This window comes from Ursus americanus, chromosome 20, assembly GCF_024610735.1.
Source record: "Ursus americanus isolate L20-20 chromosome 20, mUrsAme1.1.p, whole genome shotgun sequence".
Lineage (NCBI taxonomy): Eukaryota > Metazoa > Chordata > Mammalia > Carnivora > Ursidae > Ursus > Ursus americanus.
The window spans coordinates 34,776,070-34,801,537 of NC_142146.1; the positions used below are offsets into that span (position 1 = coordinate 34,776,070).

Below are 25,468 nucleotides of genomic sequence, written 5' to 3' on the forward strand. Positions count from 1 at the left end.
TTGGGGGGGTGTGCAAATAAAATCATTTTAAAATGTGATTTAATTTCCTATTCTCCCTTTTCTGCCTGGCATATGCAACTTATTTAAAAGATATTTTAGCTCTCAGTTAATCTAAACTGCCTACAACTACAAATGTGATTACAAAAGTAATAGATTATTTTCAAAATGTATATACTAAAGAATAAATTAAGGGTCAATTTTTTAAACCAGGATTGTAAATCATTCCAGGGAGATAACTGCTGGCATTGGAATATCATCTTTTTACCTTTTTTTCCCCCCCAGGGAGAGAGAGGGAGGGTGAGGGGAAGGGCAGACAGAGAGGGAGAGAGACAATCTTAAGCAGGCTCCACGCTGATCATGGAGCCCGACGTGGGGCTCAGTCTCACACCCCTGAGCCAAACCTGAGCCAAAATCAAGAGTCAGATGCTTAACTGACTGTGCCACCCAGGTGCCCCAGGAAAATTATCTTTTTAATATTTAATGTTAGTGGTAGTTGTTTGGGTAGGGATTACATGTGGAAATATTTTTTCCCTTTTATACGTTTTACACGTTATTTGAGCATGTATTGTCTTTATACTGGGGAAAACTACAATAAGCTTTAATAAAGGAGACAAGGGAACCTTATAGAGTTAGTTTCATCATGTTAAAATATCTCTGGTCTGCCTAATTGTGAGCTGAGGTTTAGACACTATCCTTTATTTAGTAGTTCCAATTTTGTTGAATTTCCTTTCAGCATAGTAACACCTGTAGGCTTCTGACTGGTAATTAGGAAGGCATTTAGTAACAAGATGGAGGTTCAGAGACAGTTATTCAACAAGCAAAAATCTTGGAACATAAGGGGAGAGACTGGTAGTTACTCTGAAGGAAGAGAAGGTCTAGACAGGATGCCAGAGTTTCCATCTGTTTTCCTCTGCTCCAGTGGTGGGGGTCTTGGCATGACGATGATCTGGTTGCAGTGAGTACTATACCATTCATCATCCGAACAGCACTTGTATTCCCTCAGATCCACTTTCAGCATATATAGATAGTTAGAAGTAAGGTAGATGAGCTCGGGCGTAGGGTCAATAATATGATTTTTTTATATTAAAAATAAACTGGATCCTGAACTGGAAGAGAAGGAAATGCTATAAAAGCACCTATTAGGCAGTTGACAAAATTGGCATATGCTATAGATTTGATAAAAGTATTGTTTTAATGTTAACCTCTCTGAATTTGGTAACTGTTCTGTGATTCTAAGAGAATATCCTTGTTCTTAGGAAATACACATTGAAGTATTAAGGGTAAAGGGGCATGACGTATATGCTCTACTTTCAAATGGTTCAGAAAAAGATGAATAATGTGGATATGGGCCTACAGAAGGAGAGAGAGAACGATAAATACGGCAAAATGTTAGTAATTGTTTAATCTGGGTAAAGAATATGTGGTGGAAGCACCTTATATTATTCTTGCTACTTCATAAGTTTAAACTTACTTCACAATAAAAAACAAAACAGGAGGTGGGAAGAAGGGCCGAATGGATGAAGGGAAAGGGAGATACAGGCTTCCAGTTATGGAATGAATAGTTCTTGGGAATAACAGGGATTGCAGTAGCGCTGTATGGTGATACAGGGTAGCTGCACTTGTGGGGAGCACAGCATAATGTATAAACCTATCAAATCATTACGTTGTACATCTGGAACTAATGTAACATTGTGTGTCAACTATACTCAAAAAAAAATTTAAAAAGAAACAAAACCAATTTGTACAAGTAGAGGAATGTGTATCCTTCTTCAGAATGTCTTCTTGAAAGTCACTGCCCTTTTTCTTCCTATGTAAGTCTGAATTGCTTAAGACAGTTCTAGAGTCCACTTGACAGGGGGCCTTTTAAGCATTCATTGGTGACAGTAGATCAGTCCTCAAAGGTGTGAATTTTTTAGAAATTATCAAACCCTGTTTTCAGCCAAGGATCATAAATAAAATGAGTAGTCAGGCTAAAGCATGCTATTTTAGGGGTAGAATGTGATAGGACTATAAAAGTATACAGCTGTTTTGCTTGTATGATTGATAGGTAGTCCTGAAAGTAGTTCTAAAAGATGGATTCTGCAGCATGTTTGGAATAACATTGACAGTTTGGAAAGAAGACATTTTGGTTATGTCAGTTTCATGTAAACCAGCCATGTTGTCATAGTCCCAGCTTGTGAAGAACACATGGGATACACCCACGCACCACACAGGTGCACTCAAAAGACAGAACGAGAGTGTGGAATTAGATAGTGGAATCATAAGGGCATGTGCAAAACGTACAGAAATTAGGACAGCTCCTGAGTCTTTCAGAGCTACAAAGAAAAGAGAAATGATTGGGACGATTTTGGTTTTTGAATTTGTGGGAGACCTCATTGTTCTTGCCCTTCTTGTTGTAGTATTTATGTCCACCTCAGTCCCTGCTTTGCGAAAGTTACCTGGAATTGGGTGAGAGTAAGAAGGAAATCATAAGCAGAGTGCCAGGGTTTATGCACATTTAGTCAAAAACCTGACTTTAAAACTGTGCTTTTTTTCCTTTCCAATCACAGCCAATTTTAGAATCTGGAGCTGTAGAACTACTTTGTGGATTAACCCAAAGTGAAAATCCTGCTTTGCGAGTGAATGGAATTTGGGCTTTAATGGTATGTTTTACTCTTTTATATAAGTCGTCATGTGTAAAGGGGATGGGGCTGTTATCAGAGTTAAAACTAAAGAATATGTTATTTGAAATGTCTGAAATTTGATTTTTAATAAATGTCACTATTTTGGCCCAGTTTTCTAATGACCTCAGACCTAGAAGACTTAGTATTCATTCAGCTTTTGGATTTGGATATAAGCAAGTTGTGTGACCACTGTGTGCCACAGTTCTCCTGTTTATTATCAAGAAAAGCAGACAGGTGTTAAAATTGGACATCTACTTTGGGAAAAAACAAATTTTCCTCATCATGAATATAGTGATAACCTGCCTAGAGCTACCTGCTTGACAGAGTCTTTTCATGTCTCCTGTGCTCTTTGTAACAATTCTGAAATAAGCTAGGGAGTATTCATATTTTACAGATGAGTAAACTAAGCATAGAGTGATTAAATAACTTGCCCAAGGCAACAGAATTGATGCATATTTGCTTAATAATTCCTTAAAATTTTCGAGTAAATAATTTATAATAATCTAAATTATAAAACTATATAATTATGAAGTCAAAACTATATAACAAGATTTATTAAAATACATTGAAATTAAAATTTACATGGATTTCTTCAAATATAATTATAGTAGTTATAGTTTAATTACTATGTACCAGACGCTAAGCAATGTGTTTATCTCTAATTGTTATCTCTAATTCTTATTTTAAGTTATATTGGTTTATATCCACCTCACAATTGGGAATCTGGGACTTAGAGGGTAGATGAATCATCCAAGATGTCACAGCTAAAAAGTGATGACAGTGGGTTCTGAACCTGATTCAAAGTCGTATTCTTTTCCCTATTCTGAGTACATCTGCTGTCTTTTCACACAAACTTTGGGATAGAAATAATCATCTAAGAAAGTACCAAATCCAGTAGTTTCTGTTATTTTTCTCCTAAACTTTGTGTTAGCTTTTAGCACTCCTCTTTCTTGAAACTCTTTCCCAGGACTTAATTTTTTTTTAACCTCACTTTCTGCCTAGCCCCCTTTTCAGCCTCCTTCTCAGGGAATATTTCCCCAGTTTCAATTCCCAGTTTCCAATTTCCTTTACACTTCAGTTTCAGGGACTTCATCTACTCTCATGGTTTCAGCTCCCCTTAATAGAAGTTACTTTGAAATATACACACCCAGACGTAATTGTTCCCTACTCCCCAGGTCTATCACTTAAATGGCGTGTGAGACTTCATTTGAGGCCTCCCTGACATGTACAATTTTGTTGTTGAAAATTGAACTTATCATCCCACTTCTCAAATCCATATTAACTATCGTATTCTCATCAGTTACCATATAACCAGCTGCTTTCTTCTCTGTCCACCAAGTATAAAGCCCTGGAATCATTTGCGGGTTGGGTCTCTTGACACCAGCCCAGTCAGTACTCTTTCTCTCTGCCATGCTGCCTCACATTATTAGGTAACTTGATCTTTTGCATGTTTTAGCTCCTTAATTTTAGAAATAAGGCTGGGGGCGCCTGAGTGGCTCAATCTGTTAAGCGTCCAACTCTTGATTTCGGTTCAGGTCATGAGCTCAGGGTCGTGAGATTGAGCCCCACCTCGGGCTCTGTGCTCAGGGAGGAATCTGCTTCAGATTCTCTCTCCCTGTCCCTCTACCCCTCCCTCCACTCGCACTTGCCTTTTCTCTCTCTCTCTCAAATAAATAAATAAAATCTTAAAAAAAAAAAAAAAAGTTCCTGTAGGGCAATAACCACATATTATAGTAAGCCTCTAGTTTACAAAAGATTTTTATACCAAAAGTTGATTTATGAGTTATTTGGCATTTGCTGTGTTTTTGTTTTCTTCAGACATGGTATTATAGCTTCAGGTTAAGCTGGGGTAATCCATAATGTGTCCAGGAAGGAGAAAAAGAAGCAAAAAAGATACCAGCCATCTGGGGTTGCTAGTAGCTTGGATACACCTCCTACCCTTGGAGAGCTTCCTGTGTAATGTAGACCTGCCTTATCAGCACCTAGCATAGCATTGTGAATACAATAGGTGTTTCAGTGCCAGTAAAGTTAACAAAACCCACTACTTATTTTCACCCATAATAAGGGAGTGCTTTTTAGTCATTCTCAAAATGGGTGGCACAGGATAGTTACTAGTAGTAATTTTGTTATTAAAGTACACAGAAGGTGGGGTGCCTGGGTGGCTTAGTGGGTTAAGCATCTGACTCTTGATCTCAGCTCAGGTCTTAATCTCAGGGTCGTGAGTTCAAGCCCCACATTGGGCTCCACACTGGGTGTGGAGCCTACTTAAAAAAAAAAATAGTGCACAGAAGGCAACTTGAAAACCAGAAACGTTTCTGAAAAGTAACCAAGCTCATAGATACAGATAACAGATCAGTGGTTGCCAGAGGCAGGGAATGGGAGGTGGGAGAAATGGGTGAATTGTTTTTTCATTTGGGTTTTTTTGGGGGGCGGAGGTTGTTTGTTTGCTTTATTTTTTTTTTTCAGTTTAAATAAATTAATAATTTTTTAAAAGAAACAGTAGATTTTGAATTTATTGGACAATCTTAAGACACTGAAATGCTCATATCAGTAAGTGGTCCTATTCCTTATACAGGAGTATATATAGGATTGATAGTTACCTTTCTCTTGACAGAATTATAGGTAATTAACGGGAATCAGAAAAATAATGTGACTTAAGTTATCTGCAGCTTTTGTTTGTACTTTGAAAATTGTCAGTTACTATCAAATATAATTTAATAAAGCAAATTAAACATTATTTTTGAAATTTCTTTAATCCTTTCAGAATATGGCCTTTCAGGCTGAACAAAAAATAAAAGCAGATATTTTACGAAGCTTGAGTACTGAACAGCTGTTCCGGTTATTATCAGATTCAGATTTGAATGTGCTGATGAAAACATTGGGACTTCTTAGAAATCTCCTCTCTACTCGGCCTGTAAGTAAAATCATCCAGGTTTCCACATTAGCTGCCCCTGCATATGCAGTGCAAAACATTGCCCTCCCTCACTTCTCCCATCAACATCTGCCCAGAAGTGTGGTTCAAATGCTGTCCCTTCCCAGAGAACTGAGAAGTTGATATCTAGACCTGTCACCTTCATAGGTGATCTGGGAGCTGCTTTACCATAGAGCCACCTGACCCTCCACTCCTGCACTGCCTGTCCTGTCTCCCTCTCCTTACTCCATGCTGGATATGAGCTTGCCTTGATTTGTTACTTTATTCTTACTTGATTTGCTGGCTAGAATGGGCTTTCTCTTATGCCTAAATCACTTACCCCTGGGGCCACTTCTTCTTTCCCTCTAGAGAATCCTTCTTAATGTTATTCCATGGACTAATCCCCACGCTGCCAACATTTACTGGACTGACCTCTGAAGATGTCAGTGTAGGGAACGGTGGGTATATATCAAAGCAGGAGAAGCTGAGCCTTTTTTCTGGGGTCCCTCTTGTTGTTCCCTGAGCAACAGTGTCAGTGGCCTTCAGATAAATGAAGAAACGGGTGGTTCCTTTGTGCCTCAATTGTTTTCTGAGCCTTCTTTGCACATTTGTACCCCAGGGTATTAGTAAATCTGTGCCATATTTTCCATGTCTCTGGCTTCTCCCCATTCCCCATCCATTTTTAAAGGTCCTTTTTCTTTAATATCTTTGGGCTTGAGGATCCCCAGTAATTGTTTTTCTGTATTCTATCAGGCCAAGTCTATGTTGTTTTTACACTTCAGGTCATAAATACACACACACAGAAGGCAAAATGCAGTTTTATGCTATAATAAACACTATTCTTTGGCCTCTAGTTCTGTATGCAATGGTGTTCTCTTTCAGGCAGTTGCGCGTTATGTTGTTTAACTTAGAAGCTTTCTGTTCCTTTTTATGATCTTTTTCTTTGTTTCCCCAGATGATAACTGTGGATTTCCCATTGTTTTTACAGCATATAGATAAAATAATGAGTACTCATGGAAAGCAGATTATGCAAGCTGTCACCCTTATTCTGGAAGGGGAGCATAACATTGAGGTCAAAGAGCAGGTATGTGTTCCCCCCTTTTTTTTAACTCATTTTTTCCCCCTGAGGAATATCTTCTGAGTGTGAATACCAAGAAGGATCTTCATTAGGAGTCTCCTGAAATATTCAGATCTGCCAAGGACAGAGTGCTGAGATGGAAGGTGCTATAGAGACAAGAAAGGTTTGAGGAGAATGATCCTCCACCACCCCTGATTCTTCTCCCAGAATAAAGAAAATATTACCAGAATCTATAGTTTCACCCTCTGTGTCATGCACTGTAGACACTGTCCCTGTCTCCATAGGGATACCACCTTTGATCATCCTAGACTGAGTCCACTCTCTCAGAGTCGTCATTTCCAGCTCTCTATATCCGCCATGCTCTGAACTCAAATTCCTGCAACACCCTGATAAAATAATCCCTTATGCTGGAGTCATTTTTCGTTTTTTTATTCTAATGTATCCCTATTCTTTATTCCTATCCCATACCTCTACTTTCTGTTGTCTTTCAGTAGGGCAGGTGTAGAATAGGCATCAAAATACAGAGGCTATGCATTCATCAGGGGATAGTTTTAGAATTACTTTTCTGTATTTTCTTGGATTTATTATAGTTTTTTTAACATAGTATTTGTTTTGTCATAAAAAGAAAGGTCACCCACAAACTTTAATTTCTAATACAAGATCTGAGGCAATGGTAATGTTCAACTTTCTGACATAGATGTTGGCTACATGATGTGTTTACTTTCAAAATTCATTGAGCTGTATACTTATATGTGTGGAGGAGCCTTCCCCAAGGTCATCAGTGGGAAGTTGAACCTAGAGCCTAACTGCAGGCCCATGCTCTGCATTCTCTGTGTTCCTGAGTTAGAGTGATTCGGCAGACTTCAGAAGAACAGACCGGGAAGTAAGAGTGGTAGGATGTAAGAGCTGTAATTGAATTTGTGAGCAAAAAAGGCAAAAGATTTGACATAGTGGTTTTAAGACGGACATTTTAGTGATTTCTCTTAAAATTCAATAATAACCATGTTTTCTGTTGAACAAAAATTTAACATAGAAAAACTGTAATCTCAGACATCACTAAAACTAGGTTGAACATGATCCATTACTGGAACATAGCAATAAAGAAGAATGCATTGCTCAAAATAAACTATTCTACCTGGGGGTGCCTGGGTGACTTAGTCGGTTTAGTGTCTAACTCTTGATCTCGGCTCAGGTCTCAATGTCACGGTGGTGAGTTCAAGCCACACGTCAGGCTCCACACCCAGCTATTTTACTTAAACTATTTTACCTGAAGAGCATAGGAATTTTTTTCTGTGAAGACAGCTCACCTAGATAGAATTCCACTAACTTGAAAAGTGAAGCAAGGCAAAAAGGTGAGGCAAGATTTGGATGAGGGCAAAAAAGAAAGGCCAACGACAACAATATGTTTTGACAGTACTCAAATTATACTCTTTCATACAGATTTTGGTAATGGTGCAGAAGTAAGTGATGATGGGGAGGCTTAAACTGTCTGGTTGTTAGCTGGAAGTTTAATTCTTCTCAGACACTTCTGATAGTTCAGCTTTTTTTTCCCTTGAGGTTTATTGACATACAATAAGCTACACATATTTAAAATATATACTGTGATATGTTGACATATGTATATACCATGAAATGATCACCACAGTCAAGGTAGTGAACATGGCTATCACTGTCCTTATAATTGGGAAAAAGACAATATGTCCATTGTTACCAGACTTATTCAGCAGCGTACTGGAATTGCTATCAAGTGCACTAAGACAAGAAAAAGAAATAAAAGGCATAGAAATTGGAAAAGAAGAAATAAGACTATTTCCAGACAACATGAATGCCTATGTAGAAAATGCCATGGGCTCATCAGAAAAAGCTAGACTAATCAGTGAATTAGCCAAGGCCACAAGATAGAAAAATCAATTGTATTTTTAATATACTAGCACGAACAAGTAGAATTTGAAATTTTAAAAACAGTACCATTTATAGTAGCTCAGAAAAAATGAAATACTTATGGATAAATCTCACAAAATATGTGCAGGAGCTCTGTGCTGAAAACTAAAAAACACTGATAATGAAAGAAATCAAAGACCTAAATAAAATGGAGAGATACACTGTATTAAAATGTCATTATGTACTATCTTTACATATGATGTTGGATTTGATTTACTGAAATTTGTTAAGGAATGTTTCCTATCTATATTCATGAGAGATACAGATGTATAGTTTTCTTGTGATGTCCTTGTTTGGTTTTGATATTGATATTTGATTATTGAGATAATGCTTGCCTCAGGGAATGAGAAGAAGGTATTCCCTCCTTAGTTTTCTCTAAGAATTTATGAAGCATAAGACATTGGTATTCTTTCTTTCTTAAATTTGGTAGAATATACTAGTGAAGCCATCTGGAACCTGGTGTTTCTTTGTGGAAAGGTGTTTAGCTAAATTCTGTTTCTTTTATGGAAATAGGAGTACGCAGGTTATTGATTTCTTCTTGAGTCAGCTTTGGTATTTTGTGTCCTTCAAGAATTTGTCCATTTCATCTTTTTCAAATTTATTAACATAAAATAGTTCATAATATTCTCATTATCTTTTGAAGTCTGTAGTATTCTTAGCAGTATCCCTTCTTTTGTTCTTTATATTGATAATTCCTTTTTCCCTCATCAGTCTGGCTAGAGGTTTATCAGGTGTTTTTTTGTTTTGTTTTGTTTTGTTTTTTAATCTTTTCAGAGGAGCAGCTTTTGGTTTCATTGATATTTTTCCCCCTGTTACTTTTCTATTTTTCTATTTCAGGGATTGGCAAACTATTTCCACAAAGGGCAAGATAGATATTTTAAGTTTTGTAGGGCATTCAGGCTCTGTGGCAACTACTGGACTGTGCTGTGCTAGCCTGAAAGCAGCTCTAGACAATACGTAAGCAAGTAGGCATGGCCATCTCCCAGTAACATTCTGTTTACCCAACGGAGTGGGTTGGACTTGTTCCACAGGCCATAATTTACCTATCCCTACTCTATCATTGATTTCCAGTTGTTAACATGAGTGTGTGTGTGAGTGTGGACGTGTGTGTGTTAGTGTAGCTTTTCTCTCTGCTCGCTAGCTTATATGTTAAATTGGCTTGGCCCAAGAACTAATTGATCTCTCTAACATTTTTACAGTAAGGGTTGGGGGTTTTAAAACAGAACTGTAGCTCAGCTGCCATGCAGTTCAAGCCTGAGGATGCTTGGGTATATTCTAACACTCCAAGAAGGGGAATCACTTGACTGTCTTGCTGAGAAAGCCTATTCTCAGAAATATTTCATGAAATCCCCCTCATATTGTCTTAGTGGGTAAGAGAGGGGTAGCTTTTCCCTAGATGAGGCTAAAAATGTTTGCCACTCTGGATTTACTTCCTAATCAGTGTATTAGTCTAGGAAGAATAAGACCACACACTCTTTACATCTGAGGCTTTAGGCCATAGTAAGAAAACAATCTTGTCAATTAGCTATAATCTGCAAGCTTAATTAAGTCTACCAACAGAAAGGTTAAGTTTGGAGAAAATTACTTGAATTTAGACCCCATTCCCACTTCTCATCACTTTCTTTGAGTGCTTACTGTGTTCCAGGACTCAGTGTCGCTTCCTCCAAGAAGCCTTCCCTGACCTTTGCAGTGTTAAGCAAGTGCACTTCATGCTTTCTCTGTCCTGTTTTTTCTCTGTCACGCCACAGTGAATTGTAATTGTGTGACCACTTCACAGTTAGATAGTGTGTCTTATTCCTGTCTGACCCTCATGCCCTGCAGAGTGCATGCACGTTGTAGGTGCTCAGTAAATATTCGTTGAATTGCAGAAACTAACACTGGCTCAGTAACCTTTCCATAGTCCTTTCACCTTTTCTCCGAACATTGCCCTCCTGCTGGTCTGGCTGTGAGATTCCCAACAGCTAACAAGAAAGTCCCCCCAGTACCAGTGTGGTGGTTATTTTCAAATTACACTGTCCTGCCAAATGGCACAGGCTCCCTCCAGTCTCATTAAGCCAAGCTCGACTAAGCTCCTTCACATGTTTTCCTTACCTTTTTGTTCCACTAATCAAGTTTGAAAAAGTCAAGAAGTCCATGGGGCGCCTGGGTGGCTCAGTCGTTAAGCGTCTGCCTTCGGCTCAGGGCGTGATCCCGGCATTCTGGGATCGAGCCTGCTTCTTCCTCTCCCACTCCCCCTGCTTGTGTTCCCTCTCTCGCTGGCTGTCTCTCTCTCTGTCAAATAAATAAATAAAATCTTTAAAAAAAAAGAAAAAAAGAAGTCAAGAAGTCCTAAATGCACATGGCTAGTGGACTAGGATCCAGGCCTTCCCCCAGAAGGTCATGAGCTCAGGAGCAAGAAGCATTTGGAGGGAGAGGGAGGGAAGTTGCAGCACCTTTGATGCTTCCACCAAAGAGACTGTGTTTTTGAAGAAACCTGGTTGGGTTAGTAACAAGAGCTTCTCTTAGAAATGAAATAATAACAATTCACATTTTCACTTTGACTGATGTGTATAAGACATGGCTGCCTTTACCCAGTGATGGCTTATGCCCCAAAAGAAAGTACTGAAATGTTTGGGTTTTCTTTTGCCTAAGGTGGACTTTTGTTAAGTGTGGTTACTTTTGTTGGCCGTATTGTCAAGAAATAAGAAATCAGAACATTCAGAGTGGAACCTGTGAGAATCCATGTACTTCAGGTGGAAAGTGCCCAAGTTCTTGAGAGAGCTTGCATCTGGGGACTTCAGAGCTTTCCTGATCACCGGCTCTTTGTTCTTTTCCAGACACTGTGCATCTTAGCCAACATAGCAGATGGGACAACAGCAAAAGAACTTATTATGACCAATGATGACATCCTGCAGAAAATCAAGTATTACATGGTAGGCCTTTGTCCCTTTCACTGCTCTGTAGTAGCTGCATTAAAAGGCTCAAAACAAATTGTGCAGAGATTTAAACAAAGAACAGACTACTGTGTAACAGATTCAAGGAACCATCATCCTGAAGAAAAAGATGCAGACACGAAGGCCTTGAAGCCTGTGCCATTTGGGCAGTATTACCACCCATTCATCACCCCACTCCCTGCCTTTGTCGTCTCCTGATGACCTCCTTCTTAATCAGTGAAGACTTGGGCTCTTGGTTTTCTTTCAGTGTGTCCACATCCCTGTCTTCCCTCTCAAGGCTTCTATCTGAAGTCCATGACTGCTTAAGCCTCTAGTACCTCTGGCACTTGTTCTTTGACCTGTTTGCTTGAAAACACAATCTGCTACCTACTTGCAAACACCTCAGCCACCTCCTGCCATGGCCATCTCATGGATCTTGTCATCACCAGAAACTGCCCATTGCCAAATCTGGCAGTCTTTTCATTCTGTCAGTGTCTCCTAGCAAAACCCTAGTTGTGGGTGAACCTGCCTTCTTTTTGCCTGCCTGTCAGAGTCAGCAACTGCAGAGAAAGGCACAGAACCAGGCTGACTGGTTTCATATTAATTTCAGCACTGCCTACCCCCTTGTGACTGTTCAGCAAGCTGACCCCTCCCTTCTCATTCTTTAAACCTTACCTTTTCTCTACCTCGTCACTCTTAGTGGTGACCTCACCTTTTGTTTTATTAAGAGAATAGGAGCCACAGTCTTTCAGTGGCTCTGTTGCACCTTGAATAACATCCTTATCCCCCTTGTGATGGCCTTTGAAGTCCTGCATGGCCCGACTCATCCGTGTCCTCTCATTCCCCTTTCCTTTGTTCATGACACTGACCTCCTGTTCCTTGAAAAGGCTGTGCATGTTCTTTCCTGCCTCAGGACCTTTACACATTCTGGTTCATCTTTCTGGAACACTTTTCTCTCCACTCCTTCATGGCATGCCTTCTCACCTCTCAGATCTGACCTCAGCTGACACTTCCTTGTGGGCTCTTATCTATGTGGGTTATTCTTTGTTACTGCATTCTGTTCCCTTCAGAGCAGTAGCTCAGTTATAGTGATACATATGTGTTTGGGTGCCTGAGTGTAAGTTCCATGAGGGCAGAGTTCCATGTGTTTTGTGCACATTTGTATATCTGTCACCTTGGACAATGCCTGGCATTTAATATGTGCTTAGTAAATATTTATTGAATGAAAACCTTACCGCTGTGCCACCCAGGCGCCCCTGAATGAAAACCTTACTGCTTCTATCAGGAACTCCCTTATCTTTCCAATACCAGATCCACATAGCATCTCTAATGTTTTCAGAGTTACTCTTGATTTCCCATATATCCACTGAGATATACCTATTTCTTTTTTTTTTTTTTTTAAGATTTTTTATTATATTAGTCACCATACAGTACATCCCCGGTTTCTGATGTAAAGTTCGATGATTCATTAGTTGCGTATAACACCCAGTGCACCATGCAATACGTGCCTTCCTTACTACCCATCACCGGTCTATCCCATTCCCCCACCCCCCTCCCCTCTGAGGCCCTCAGTTTGTTTCTCATAGTCCATAGTCTCTCATGAGAGATATACCTATTTCTGTGCTGCTTTTCATAGCCAGACTTCTTAAAAGCATCTTCTGCACATGCTATCTCCTTCCTCACCTCTAAATTCATTCTAACCCATTTCATCTGGCCTCCACTGTCATCACTCAACTGAAACTTCTCTGCTTAAGGTCACCAGTGACCTCCATGATGCCAAATACAAAGGACCATTTTCTCTTCTAATCTCACCTCAGATACAGCAGGCTTCAACACAGCTGACCATTTCCTCCTCCTGGAAACATTCCTTTCTCTTGGCTTTCAATACACTGTCCCTCCCGGCTTAGCCCTAGCCCCTCTTCTTTTCTTTCCTACATGCTCTCCTGAGGTTTGTGATCTTTGTTGCACGATGGCATTTTCCAGGGAGCTTTCAAGGATGGTTGCCTTGTCCCTTTCCTTTCAAGATTCTGATTTAATAGGTCTGGGTTATAGCCTAGGCATCAGGATTTTTAAAAGTTCCCCAAGCAGGGTTCCTAGGTGGCTCATTCGGTTAAACGTCTGCCTTCAACTCAGGACATGATCCCAGGGTCCTTGGACGGAGCCCCGCAACAGGCTCCACGCTCAGCAGGGAGTCTGCTTCTCCTTCTGCCTTTGCCCCTCCTCCCACTCGTTCTCTCAATGTCTCTCTCTCTCTCCCTCAAATAAATAAAATCTTAAAAATATATATATGTAAAAGTTCCCCAGGCAGTTCTTATGTACAGCTAGAGTTGAGAACCACTGGTTTAGGAGAATCTCATCCAGTTCCATGGCTTTTACTATCATCTCTATGCTTTTTTTGGTTTCTGGGTTCGATAAATAGAATATGCATTACAGTATTTACACTTTCCATAGTATCAATAATAGAAAACACAACCACAGTAATGGTTACTGGCTTTCAAAAGCCATGACAACAAGCTTTCATGATGGTACTTGCAGCTCTACAGATGTTCATTCTTTTCTTAATGGGGGGTAGAGGGTAGAGGAGCAAGGTAAGAGGGTCACATGGAGGGTATACTTCCAGACTTGTCTTCTGAACTCTGCACTCCTCTATCCTCCTGCCTACTTTACATCTCCATGCACCTGTCTCATGCTTCCTGAAGTTGATATTTAAAAATGAATTCTTAAGTATCTCCCCTAAACCTAAATCTCTTCTCTCCTATTCATTCCTGCCTCAGTGCAGTGGCTCTGCTGTCTGTCCTGTTGCTCAAACCTGGGAGTCAAACTTGATCTTTCACCTTATTAATCCAATTTATTAGCAAGTCCTGCCAGCGCTTCCTCCAGACCTGATCTGGATTCTGTTCACTTCTTTCTATCACCACAGCCCTCACCCTGGACCAAGCCATAGCATCTCATGCCTGATTGACCATAATAGCCTCCTAGACACCTCTGCACTGTCACTCCAATCCATTCAGCCCAGGTGACCTTCTAGAAATGTAAATCAGATCTTCACTTTCCACGGCTTAAATCTTTCAGGAGCTTCCTATCAACTCAGAAATCTAAAGTCCTTTCTCTAGGGCCCACAAAGGCCCACAATTTGACCACACCTGCTTCCCTGAACTAATGTTGCTCCACTTTGCCTTCTCCATATGCATGAGCCCTACAGCTCCTTCTTACCTCAGACCTTTTCAGGAACTTTTCCTTCCTTTCAGTGCCCCAAGGCGCTTGCTCTTTGCACAGCTGGCACCTTCCTATCCTGTAAGTCTCTGCTTAAATGTTGGCTCCTTCACAGAGATCTTTTCTGTGCTCTCTACCTAAATTATGTTCCCACCCCTCCACTCTCCAGTTTTCTCCACAGCAATTTGTTTCCTCCAAAAAATACTTATTGAGTGAACTTATGCATTGTAAACACTTATTTTTGTACTTTGTATAAGTTCATTTATTCAACAGATACCTGTTCATGACCTGAGGCCGAGAGCAAATGATAAATTTTGTTCCATCTTGTCTTTGTGGAGCCTGAACTGGGCATCTCTTTAAAAGTCTTGGCAGGTAAAAGGAAGAAAAGAATCACCAGCCATAGAATTCTAGTGAAGGAAGCCATGTCCACTTCTTGTCTCTGCGTGGTTGAAATATAGTCCTACAGGGCAAAATAAGTCCATCTCATCATTCAAGAAACTATTGAGCATATTATGCCACTGATATTTCCCTAGATATTCATGTTATTTAAAAGTACTGGGGACTTTTTTTTAATTGACCTATAGGAAAATCATCTGTAGAGATTGTTTTACTATTAGGAGGAAGCACTCCATATGGCTAAATAATCTAACTTAAACAAAAGTGGTTGTACTTTCAGTACATAAAGAAAAATAAGAATTGTGCCTGATAGCCTGGCCTGAGATGGCTGGTGGGAATATGATGAGAATTGTGTTTCAGAAGAATAGGAGGCTCCTTATCAACAGTAGAAACATTAGATGAATCAAGTAAAGACAGGTTTTGGGGGACAACCCCCCAAATAAGAGTAATTTGAATCAGGTAATCAATAGCTGGATACCAAGGGCACATTCATCCAATTTATTGTCCACTCGTGACCTGAAAGTTTCTTGGTGTAGATCACGCATAGCTTACGTCTAAAGCATAGACCTGTCCTATGCCAGTTTGTGTGCATGGATAGAGTGATAAATTGCAAACTACAGTTATAGCCCTAGAGGTGTTTTATTTGGCCTGTCAGAGGGTTTCTAAAATGTGAATGTGAATGTTTTTGGCAAGTCTTCACTCCCCAGTTTACCAGATTTCCCACCATTCTCTCTTGTCTTTAGCACAACCCATTTACCCATTAGTGCTAACTTTGTGGCCCCTCAAGACATTTGAGTTTGATTGTCCTGCTTCACACTTGGAGCCTATCGGAATTGCCTATGGTATGTTGTCAAAAAAAATTCCTCAAATCAGATTACCTCCGTATTTGTTTTCTTTTTCTACATCAAATAGGGGCATTCACATGTGAAACTGCAGCTTGCCGCTATGTTTTGTATATCAAACCTCATATGGAATGAAGAGGAAGGTAAGAGATTGGTGAGATCTGTATTGAGGAAAATTATGGGAGGGAAGGCAGCAGATGTCCCTGAGATCCTAGGTGTAGGCATCACGCAGTGGGTCCCGAGCATCCAGCCGAGTCACCTTGGTATGAGAATCCACGGGACTAGCCAGAGTCAGCTAGACTGTTAACACTGAGCCCCACCTTGGAGTCAACACTGCAGCAGATTACAGAGGATGGGCTTAAAGGAGACCCTAGAGAAATAAGTGGCAGTCCATGCCCTCGAGAGAGCTGAGGAGGAGGTTGGGGCAATGTACTTGAAGAAGATGAGAGGTGGAAGCAGATGGGCAGATTGGTCTTTCACTGTGTGCAGAGGAAGCACATGTAAGGATTATAGGCATGTAAGCGTAATGGAGAAGAGGGTGTCTTGGTGAGAAATGAGAAATACAGTGTGACTAGTGAGACAGCCAGTCTGTAAGGTGGCCGCTGTGGATCGGAGGTTCTCCACCTTGACTGCATATTAGAGTCACCTGAGGATTTTTGCACCAGACCACTTTAATCAGAATTTCGGGCGGGGGGGGGGGGGAGGGGGTGGGCATAAGTTTTTTGTTTTGGCTTTTTTTAATTCCCCCAGGTGATTCCAATGTATAGCCAATGTAGCAAACGTGGAAGAGCAGTGGTTCTCAGTGCTGGGCTGACTGCATGAGAATCACCTCAGGAACTTTTTAAAATGCAGATTTCTGGTTTTTACACCTAGAGATTCTGGTTCACTGGGTCTAGAGGAGATCAGTGCGTGAGTGAGTCACTGCAGGTTCTTCATGGGAAGGAAAGACTCCAAGAGAATTACTCTACCCAGCAACTGTGTCTAGAACAAAGTGGAAGGAGGAGAGATTGGATTTGTCATATAGGCCTAGAGACCAAGTACCATCCAGGTGCTAGGGAAACAGAGCCACCCTCAAGGAAGTCCTAGTCTAGTTGGAAGATCAGACAGAGCAGTATGAAGTTGGAACTGCCACGTGCTAACCAAGAGGCCGCAAGAAGTGCTGGGAGGTCAGAGGAGGGTGGAAGAGAACAGAAGGGGAAAATAAGACCTGTCTGGAGTAGGAAGAGCCTGGCCGATGGCAGAGGGCCTTGTGCCAGGTTGAGGAATCTAACCTTGATCCTATAGTCCATGGAGAAATTAATCTATCAGCAGAACCCAGGATGGACTGCAGGAAGGAGGGTCAAGGAGCAGAGAGACCAGTTAGAATGTTGTTGGAGGATCCAAGCATGAGGCAATCCAACTTTACCGGGGATGAGGGGGGTAGAAGGGTGGGGAGTGAAGGACCCTGGTAATGCTCTAGATTGTTGATTGGACATAAGGAGAGCAGCTGTCTGGGTCATGTTCACAGTAACCTGTTAGCTTTAATCTCTTAGGTTCACAAGAACGTCAGGATAAGTTACGAGACATGGGCATCGTAGATATTCTACACAAACTGAGTCAGTCACCAGATTCAAACCTTTGTGACAAGTGAGTATTAAAGTAAAAGGGCCTTGCTTTGGGGTATGTTGGATTCTTTTATGAAAGGGTTTGGCTTGCTTAGTAATTTACTTTGCCAAACTTAAAATCTTTTAGATTCTTGAATTCCTGTTTTAATCTTCTGTAAGCCAAATATGTGGCTTTTGAGTAAAAGATAAACTAATAATTAGCAAAATATTAAAGAGTCTCATCTTACTGTGAGTTAACATGAGCCTGAGCTATCTTAGTGTCTATCTGGAGAAGATCCAGGGATCATTCTCTTGACATTAAAATAGAAAGGAAGGCCAATAATAAAAACATCCATTATCTCAAAAATCTCACTGAGCACCTGCCTTGTGTAAGCCTGGCCTGGCTGCTGAAAATATGGCAGTGACCACTGAGGGGTTCCTGTCCTCACCATTTACTGGGAGAGGCAAGAATCATAATAAGAGATCCCTCTACCCTCAAAATAGCCAGAAATGTTCTTCCTGGCTGTGTACACTCCCTCCTACCACAGCCTTCCCTCAGCAGCTCGCTTTCATGCTCCCCCACCCTGTCCTCCAGACACACTTGCCCTCTTGCAGTACCACATCTTCATGCATTTACACATCTGTTCCATCTGGTTTGTCATCCTGTCCTCTGAATTCCCCATTCATTCGGCAAATGTTTTTTTGAATACTAACCTCTACCAGGGACTGTTTTAGGCATTGGAGATACAATGATATAATGGAGGCATTGGAGATATAATGATGAATAAAACTGATGAAGTCTTTGCCCTCGTGGAACTTACATTCTAGTACAGACCATAAACATATGAATATGTAATATGATAGCAGTTCATGAGGCGAACTGTGAAGAAAAATAGCAAGGTGAAGGAGTGAAGAGTAAGAAAGTTTCTTCTCAGATAGGTTGTCCAGTAAAGGCCTCTCTGAGGATCTGACATTTGATCAAAGACCTGGATGAAATGAGACAGTCCTCCAGGCAGGTGTTCAGAAGAATAGTATTCCAGGCAGAGGGGACAGTGAGTGCAAGGCTCCGAGGCAGAAATGAGGTTGCCATGTTCAGGAGACAACAGGAAGACCATGAAGCCACAGAAAACAAATGAGGGGGAGGGTGGTAATAAGTGTACTTCAGGAGGTAATGGGGAGCAAGTGAAAAGCCTTGTCGGCCATAGTAAGGACTTTGGATTTTATTCAGAGTTTAATGGGAAGTCATTGGAAAGTTTTGAGCAGAAGAGACCCTATCTGCCTTGAATTTGTGTAAAATCATTCTGGTGGCTGTGTAGAGAATCACCTGGGCAAGAACAGAAGTAGGGAGAGCAGTTCAAGGCTATTTTAGTCATACAGGTAAGAGATGAGGGTGGTAGTGGTAGAAATATTGAGAAGCGTTCAGATTCTAGATTTAATCTAGAAGATTTAATCTAAAGATAGAGACAACAGGATTTGCTCAGGGATTCAATGTGTAGGATATTAAAGAGAGGAAAGGAAAATGCCTAGAATTTTAGCCTGAGCAACTGGATAGGGTGTGGCCATTTACCAAGATAGTGAGGGATACAAGAGAAGTGGGTTGGGTAGGGAGAACGGAGGGATCTTGTTTGGACATGCCCAGTTTTGGATGCTATTAGATATCCAAGGGACTTCTCGGGATAGTGGGGCTGAGGATATGTATAAACTAGGAGGGTATATAAAGCCATGGAGCTGGATGAAGTCACCTAAGGAAAGTAAGGGAGAGGAAAGATAGGAGGGCTAAGGACTATGCTCTGGAGCCCTCCAGCATTTAGGGGAAAATGAAAAAGATCCAGCAAAGGAAAGGAAGAAACAACTGGTGAAGCAGGCAGAGACCCCGGCACAGGAGTTGTCCTGAAAGCAAGGGAAGAGAATGCCTGGACAAGGGCCATTTAGCCTTCACAACTCAGATCAGGTTGTCACCTTCTCCAAAAGGTCTTGCCTGATCCATTCTCTACCCTAGGCTTTGTCAGGGGACCCCTTCTGCCAGGGACTCCTGTAGCACCCATAGGACATACAACACTGTGTCGTGGCTGTCAGCTTGCTTGTCTGCCCACTGAAGGGAAAAGGTGCTTGGTAATTGCTCCTCAAGTGAATGGCTTTGCCAGCCTCTGGAGCACACAGAGCAGGCTGGGCCCCTGCCTCCCTGAAGCTTGCCATCCAGTGGGTTAAAGAAGACAAATCCCCCCAAATAATTGCAGCCCAAGGCTGCTGCTCAGGTGAGTGTCCCATCGAAGGCAAGTGACATGCAGGTACTTGCTGATGGCCAGATTTGAGCTGTGCTTTGAGGACTAGTGGCTGCTGACTTCAGTGGTGCGCTCTGTCAGCCCGTCTCTCCTGGCTGAGGGCCACATCGTTTCCTGGGTGTCTTTTTTCATGTTCGTCCAGAAATGAAAATAGTTCTGATCAAAATCATTTCCGGGATGACTGGGAACATTAAAAGAGGCCTCACAGCAGGATGTACGATAGGTTTCAGCCCCAGCCTACAATGGCTTAGATCGGTCTGGTGCTGTTTCCCCATGTTTGCATGGCACGTAAGTTTTCAGCAGTTCTTAAACTGCATTAAAAGAATCAAGGTTTGAGCTACCCTACCTAGTCCATCTAAGGAAAGGTGATCTTGCCTCAAGAACCGTCCATCTGAAAGACGCCTTAAGATACTAAGAGGTAGCAGGAGGATAATAAGGTCATGGTCTCTGAGGTATTAGAAATAGGCAGCCCCTGAGAAAGATTCAGGAGGAGTCTGAATTGGTAGTTCTCATTTTCGTCAAAACCCTCAGGTGGAACTTCCCACAATGGCATATGGAGTCTGTTACCTAAAGAAGACATCTCTCAGGTTCCTTCTGTCTTTAAGGCTTTGTGATCCTTTGACGTTCGAACACTTACAGATGAGGAGCTATTGCCAAACAGCCCTTTCCACCTCAGGCTCAAAAGGCCTTGGGATTGTGAGGTGAGGTAGATGGTCATTAAGGGGTAGCCTGTGGCATCATTCATAAGCTTGTTTTTGTAGGAAAATGACCTTGTAGAACCGACTTGCTCATAACTCGGAGACCATCTGTACGGGGCTTTCCATTTTGATGGATTGGACTATTTGCAGTTACTATATAGAGTCTTAGGTTATTACAAGGACATCCCTTAGTAGCCACTTTTAAAACTGTAGGTCATACCATTACTTCACTGGAGACTGTGCTTGCATCCAGCTTATTGCATGCCCAGTCCACCTTGGCTCACTTTCATCGGCTAGTAGTAACTGAACATTTTAGCCATTTCTTTCCGTAACTTAGCAGGGGAGACCATTGCTAAAACCTGACTTCCTAATTCCCACAATTGTAGCCTCTTGAGAAACTTTACCAAGCTCATGATTGGAGTAGTGAAGGAGTCCTCCTCAGTCCCAGCTCAAAGGAAGACACTTACAAGGATCAGGATGGGTGAGGCCACTGCCCACATCACATTGCTTCCTCTCCAACTAGCTGCCTTCGTCCCAGCCACCCTAACAACCCACATCCCATGCCAGTCAGTGTCAGCAGGCATGATGAGAAGAATGAGATGGAACTCTAACCTCCTTCCTCAACTTGAAGGCATTTGAACCATGAGACAGCCTTGGGTCATGGGCTCTAGGCCCCCCATGCACTTCCTAATCTGCACTTGATTGCCTCTCCCTGGGTCAGTTTTCCTCTTAGCTTCCCAGAACCCTAAGTGTCCTCCCCAGTATCCTGCAGCACCTGCTAAAAACCTGCATGGCGATAGGACAAAGTAAAGAATTTTGGGTCCATTGTAGCCAAATGCCAGTGACAAAGGGAAACTATAGAATGTTACCACAGCAGGTGTAAGGACAAGAGTAGCCCATCCTAAGAGAACCAGGAAGAGGAATGTAGCCAGCATGGGTTTGAAGTTATCTGCTGACCACAGATCTCTGCCCCTTACGGTAGTCACCCAGCTGGGCTCACCCCAGTTCCCTTTGGGGATCTTTTTAGACCCCCCCCATTACCATCTTTGAGCCACAGGATTTTTGCCTCAATTACACTTCTGAAATGATGGCTAACAGGAACTTTGTGATTTCAGGGCAAAGATGGCACTGCAGCAGTACCTGGCGTGATGGGAGCGCCCTGGGCACCTGCAAGCATCCCACATCCTTGTTAAAGGAAGTACAGGAACTAGCCTCATTTGATTCCTTCTATTTGCACAAGTCACCTTGGACTGCAGGGAGCTGTTTTGCAAAAGCAATTTGGTAGGCTTAGATCTCAAATTCATCTTGAGAACATTTTTTTGAGGTAGTAATTTCCTCAGAGGACTATTGTGTTTTGTTTTGTTTTTTTTCTGAGCTACCTGGACTCTTTATTAGAACAATCAATCATTTTCCTTTGGACCTACAATTTTTTGCCTATGCTGCAGCCACTTTGTGAGTGAGAATGAATGTGTCTCTGCACACGCAGGTGTGTGTGCGTGTGTGTGCTCGTGGGTCAGAATGAATGAGTGTGTGAATGTGAGGGATACCTCAAATTTTTCTTTTCTTATTTTGTGTGAAAATCTCTTTTCTACAGATTTTCCAGGGTTTAAGCATTGCTTGCTGTATAAAAAAACTTTACTGAATTATATACAGTTTGAATGAAATGTTATTTTAAAAACAAAACAATTGTTAAGTGTTCCATAAAGGTTATGTTGAATTTTGGTCAGATGAATATTTGTAAGTAAAAAATATATGCATTTCTGAACCTCAACTTACATAGATTTTCTTTATAAAAAAACATAAAAAACAAAAAACAAAAACAAGAAGAAAAAAAGGTTGGTTGTAGTTGGCCTGAGTAACAGGCATGATATATGGTGCTGTGCAAAATAGTAAGCTAGCATCTTACTGCCGTCAATATCAGCAGGTACAGAGCCTCTTTTCAGCCTAATTCAATAAGCTCTCAGGCTTCCGAGTCAGATGGACAGGGTGTAGTGGAGTGAGGCAACAAAGTCACCATAAGATTTCTGAACCATCAAGGGGAAATACAACTACTGATAGTGAAAGCCCAGCCCTGACTCTGGCAGGCTACATTTGGCAGGAACTGGGCATCAGGAGCCTCCCAAAGGCCCTAAGTCCTGTCATCGGTGTAGGGATATCTGGCAGGATTTAGAGCCAGTCATGGAACCTTATGCTCAAACTAAAGCAGGTCATCACTTCGTGGAAACAAAGTCCGATCACCTTGTGCTTCCGGAAACAGCATATATCACTGTGAAACTAAAGAATGTTCTACAGACTCATCTGTAGGAAGAAGCAAAGAACACGATAGTTTAGAAAGCTGTTTTTCTCTTAGCTATACTCAGCTAATTCTACTAGTCACTCAGGACTGCTATTCAGTGTACTTTTGTAAAATGAGATCAAAATTGGAGTAAGACGTGGCTGAGATCTTTTCCTGCATGAAGCCCAAAGCACTGAAGTTTGAGCAAGGGAAAGGGACTCTCCCCAGAGGATGGAAGACGGCTGCTTTTACAGCGAGTGCTACTTCGCCCTTCTGCAGCCCTTAGCTTGGCGTCTGGCTCCAGCTTCCGGGGCAGCTTCAAGGTGAACTCAACAGAGGTTGCTCTTGACTGTTTGGAGGAACAACCAGCCTTCCTTTCCCTTTGCTAAAAGAAGCCCAGAGGCATTGCGGCCCGGAATCGAGGTCTGTGGCCCAGAAGCTTGCCGTGAGTGTGTGCCGCTGGCAGAGTCCCAAGCCTCCCAGCCACTCCTGATGGGGTTGCTCACGCCGCAGCCACCCCGTCACCACCCTGCACCTTCCTTGGAGGATTTAAATATGTTTGATTGCAAATGAATGTTTTTAAGTGTATTTAATGCAATTTTTCCTGTTCTCAACACGACCACCCAAGATTCAAACACAGAGATTTCCAAGTTGGTGTTTTGTTTTGTTTTGTTTTGTTTTGTTTTGTTTTGTTTTGTTTTTTCAGAACATCACCAATTTAAAAATCTGTCACAACAGGAACTTGGGTTTTGTGCGACCATCAGAGTGCTAATGTGAGAACACCAGTTTAAAGAAAATCGAGTTTATTGGGAATAAAGCCTTATGTAGGCCTACTCATTGACACTTCTAGTACTGAGAAAATATCCTTGGTTGGCATTCGTAACACAAACACTATAGAGTCGGTATTTTAAAGTACGAGGTAAATATTAAGGAAACCAATAATGAATTGCTGAGACAATCTTGAACCCAGATAGCATTAGAAAGCTGAAAGCCCAATGAAATAACACTTTCACACTTAAACTCTGTGGATAAATCTTGCCTGTGGCTATAAACAGATGGACAAAGAAAAAGTGCTTTACTATAATTATCTGTTCTGATTTGAATGAAGGAAAAATGTATTTATTAAAACAAAGCTGTTTGCTGCTTTAGGCAGGTGCAGTGTTCAGTCAGCAAGGAAGTGGGAGGAATGGGGCGTGGTCTGTGTCTCCACCCAAGTCCTTCACTAAGCTTCTCGCTCTCTCTAATACTGCATTCTGTTTCTCCTTTTGTGCCCTGATTGTAACCCAAAATTTATGAACTAGAAAAGAATGTCCAATTTAATAAGTTGCATTTTTTTTCCTTAAGCACTTTATGCAGAACAATACATGTTCTTCTGATAGTGTTTGGATAATATGATTTTAACACATGCTAATAAAAGCCAAGAAAAAAATCATGGCAACTTCTAAAAAGGAGTCTGTTTTCCGAATGTCTAGAACATTAGGAAACATTGGAAGATGATGTGTCCTGGCTTTTGAAACCTATGATTCTTGGTCAGTAAGAGGCTGGGAAGTGATTTGCAGTTCAGAGTGGGGGCTGGTGCCCTGTGGTGGTTATAGCTGCGCTATAGGGGGTATCTGCAGCAGTCTGGGAACCCCACTTCTTGGCCTCCTGAAGTCTAGCAGACCTTTTACAGGTGGCCACTCCCAGCCACCAGGACCTCCCCAGTGTTGTGTCCACTGCCTCGATCCTCTCCTCAGCCCCCTACGTATGCCACTCTTCCGCTGCCACCACGCACTGGACTCAGGCCCAGAATTTGGCGGATGACCAGCGGCCCCGTGCACAAGCCGCTGCTCTCCCTCTGCAAGGATGCCCAGGTGCTCTTCTTTCCCCTGTCTCTAAAATGTAGAGAAGCACCTCTTATCTCTTGGCCTTCCTAGAAACAGAAAGCCTTCTTTCCCCCGTCTCTAAAATGTAGAGAAGCACCTCTTATCTCTTGGCCTCCCTAGAAACAGAAAGCCAAGGACATTTACCCGGAACATGGGGGGCGGGGATGTGGTGGTTGGTGAGGTGGTTGGCAGGGGAGGAAATTCCCTTGCCACAGGGCAGACATGAAAGTGAGACCTGGGAAATGGGAGACTGACCCCAGATTCTAATGGAGAGCTGACAGGAGGAGGTCCCAACACCTTGCTACCTGGGATAGGGGCTGGTGCTGCCCTAGTCCTGCTCCTTTGCACATTTCACCTGATTGCTGGACAGAGAGGCATGTGTCTGTTTCCAGCATGAGGGTAGTTTTGGTTTACAACCTGGGAACACTGGAAACCCCTGCCTCAAGGGCCACATCGTGACCTATGTAGCCACCTTTCCTCCCTCTATGCAGCCTCTGGCCTTGGCTCTGCTGGGCAGTCAGCCCTCTCGCTCTTTATTTCATGCAGCAGGGCCTGCCCTTGCCCTATCTGGCATTCACACCCAGGAGCTGAGAGGCCTTAATGCCCAAAACTGCAGTCATCCTTCGCCCCCTGGTTTGCTTCCATTGTAGGAAGCCAGGCCCAAGGTCTCTGCCAAGGAGTTCCATCCTCAGAGTCGGTTGACATTTTAGCCACTCTCATAAGGCTTTTCTCCTCCAACAACCCCCCCTTCCTCGCACCCCTATTCCTTCTGCTTTGAACCTTCCAGACTCTGAGAAAAGAAATGCTCT

The 25,468-nt window shown here is 42.0% G+C and overlaps 1 protein-coding gene across 4 annotated transcripts in view; it reads left to right on the forward strand.

Moving 5' to 3' along the window:
• Positions 1–24,228, forward strand: part of ARMC8 (armadillo repeat containing 8) — a 105,584-nt gene extending 81,356 nt beyond the window's left edge. For all 4 annotated transcript variants that reach the window (XM_087870219.1, XM_045791844.2, XM_045791846.2 and 1 more), the window contains 7 exons: positions 2,550–2,642; positions 5,428–5,577; positions 6,563–6,658; positions 11,410–11,505; positions 16,027–16,099; positions 17,489–17,582; positions 21,635–24,228. In XM_087870219.1, the coding sequence (XP_087726345.1) occupies positions 2,550–2,642; positions 5,428–5,577; positions 6,563–6,658; positions 11,410–11,505; positions 16,027–16,099; positions 17,489–17,582; positions 21,635–21,668 (636 nt within the window). In that variant the 3' untranslated portion in view covers positions 21,669–24,228. The remainder of the gene's footprint in view (positions 1–2,549; positions 2,643–5,427; positions 5,578–6,562; positions 6,659–11,409; positions 11,506–16,026; positions 16,100–17,488; positions 17,583–21,634) is intronic.
• The last annotated feature ends 1,240 nt before the right edge of the window (positions 24,229–25,468 follow it).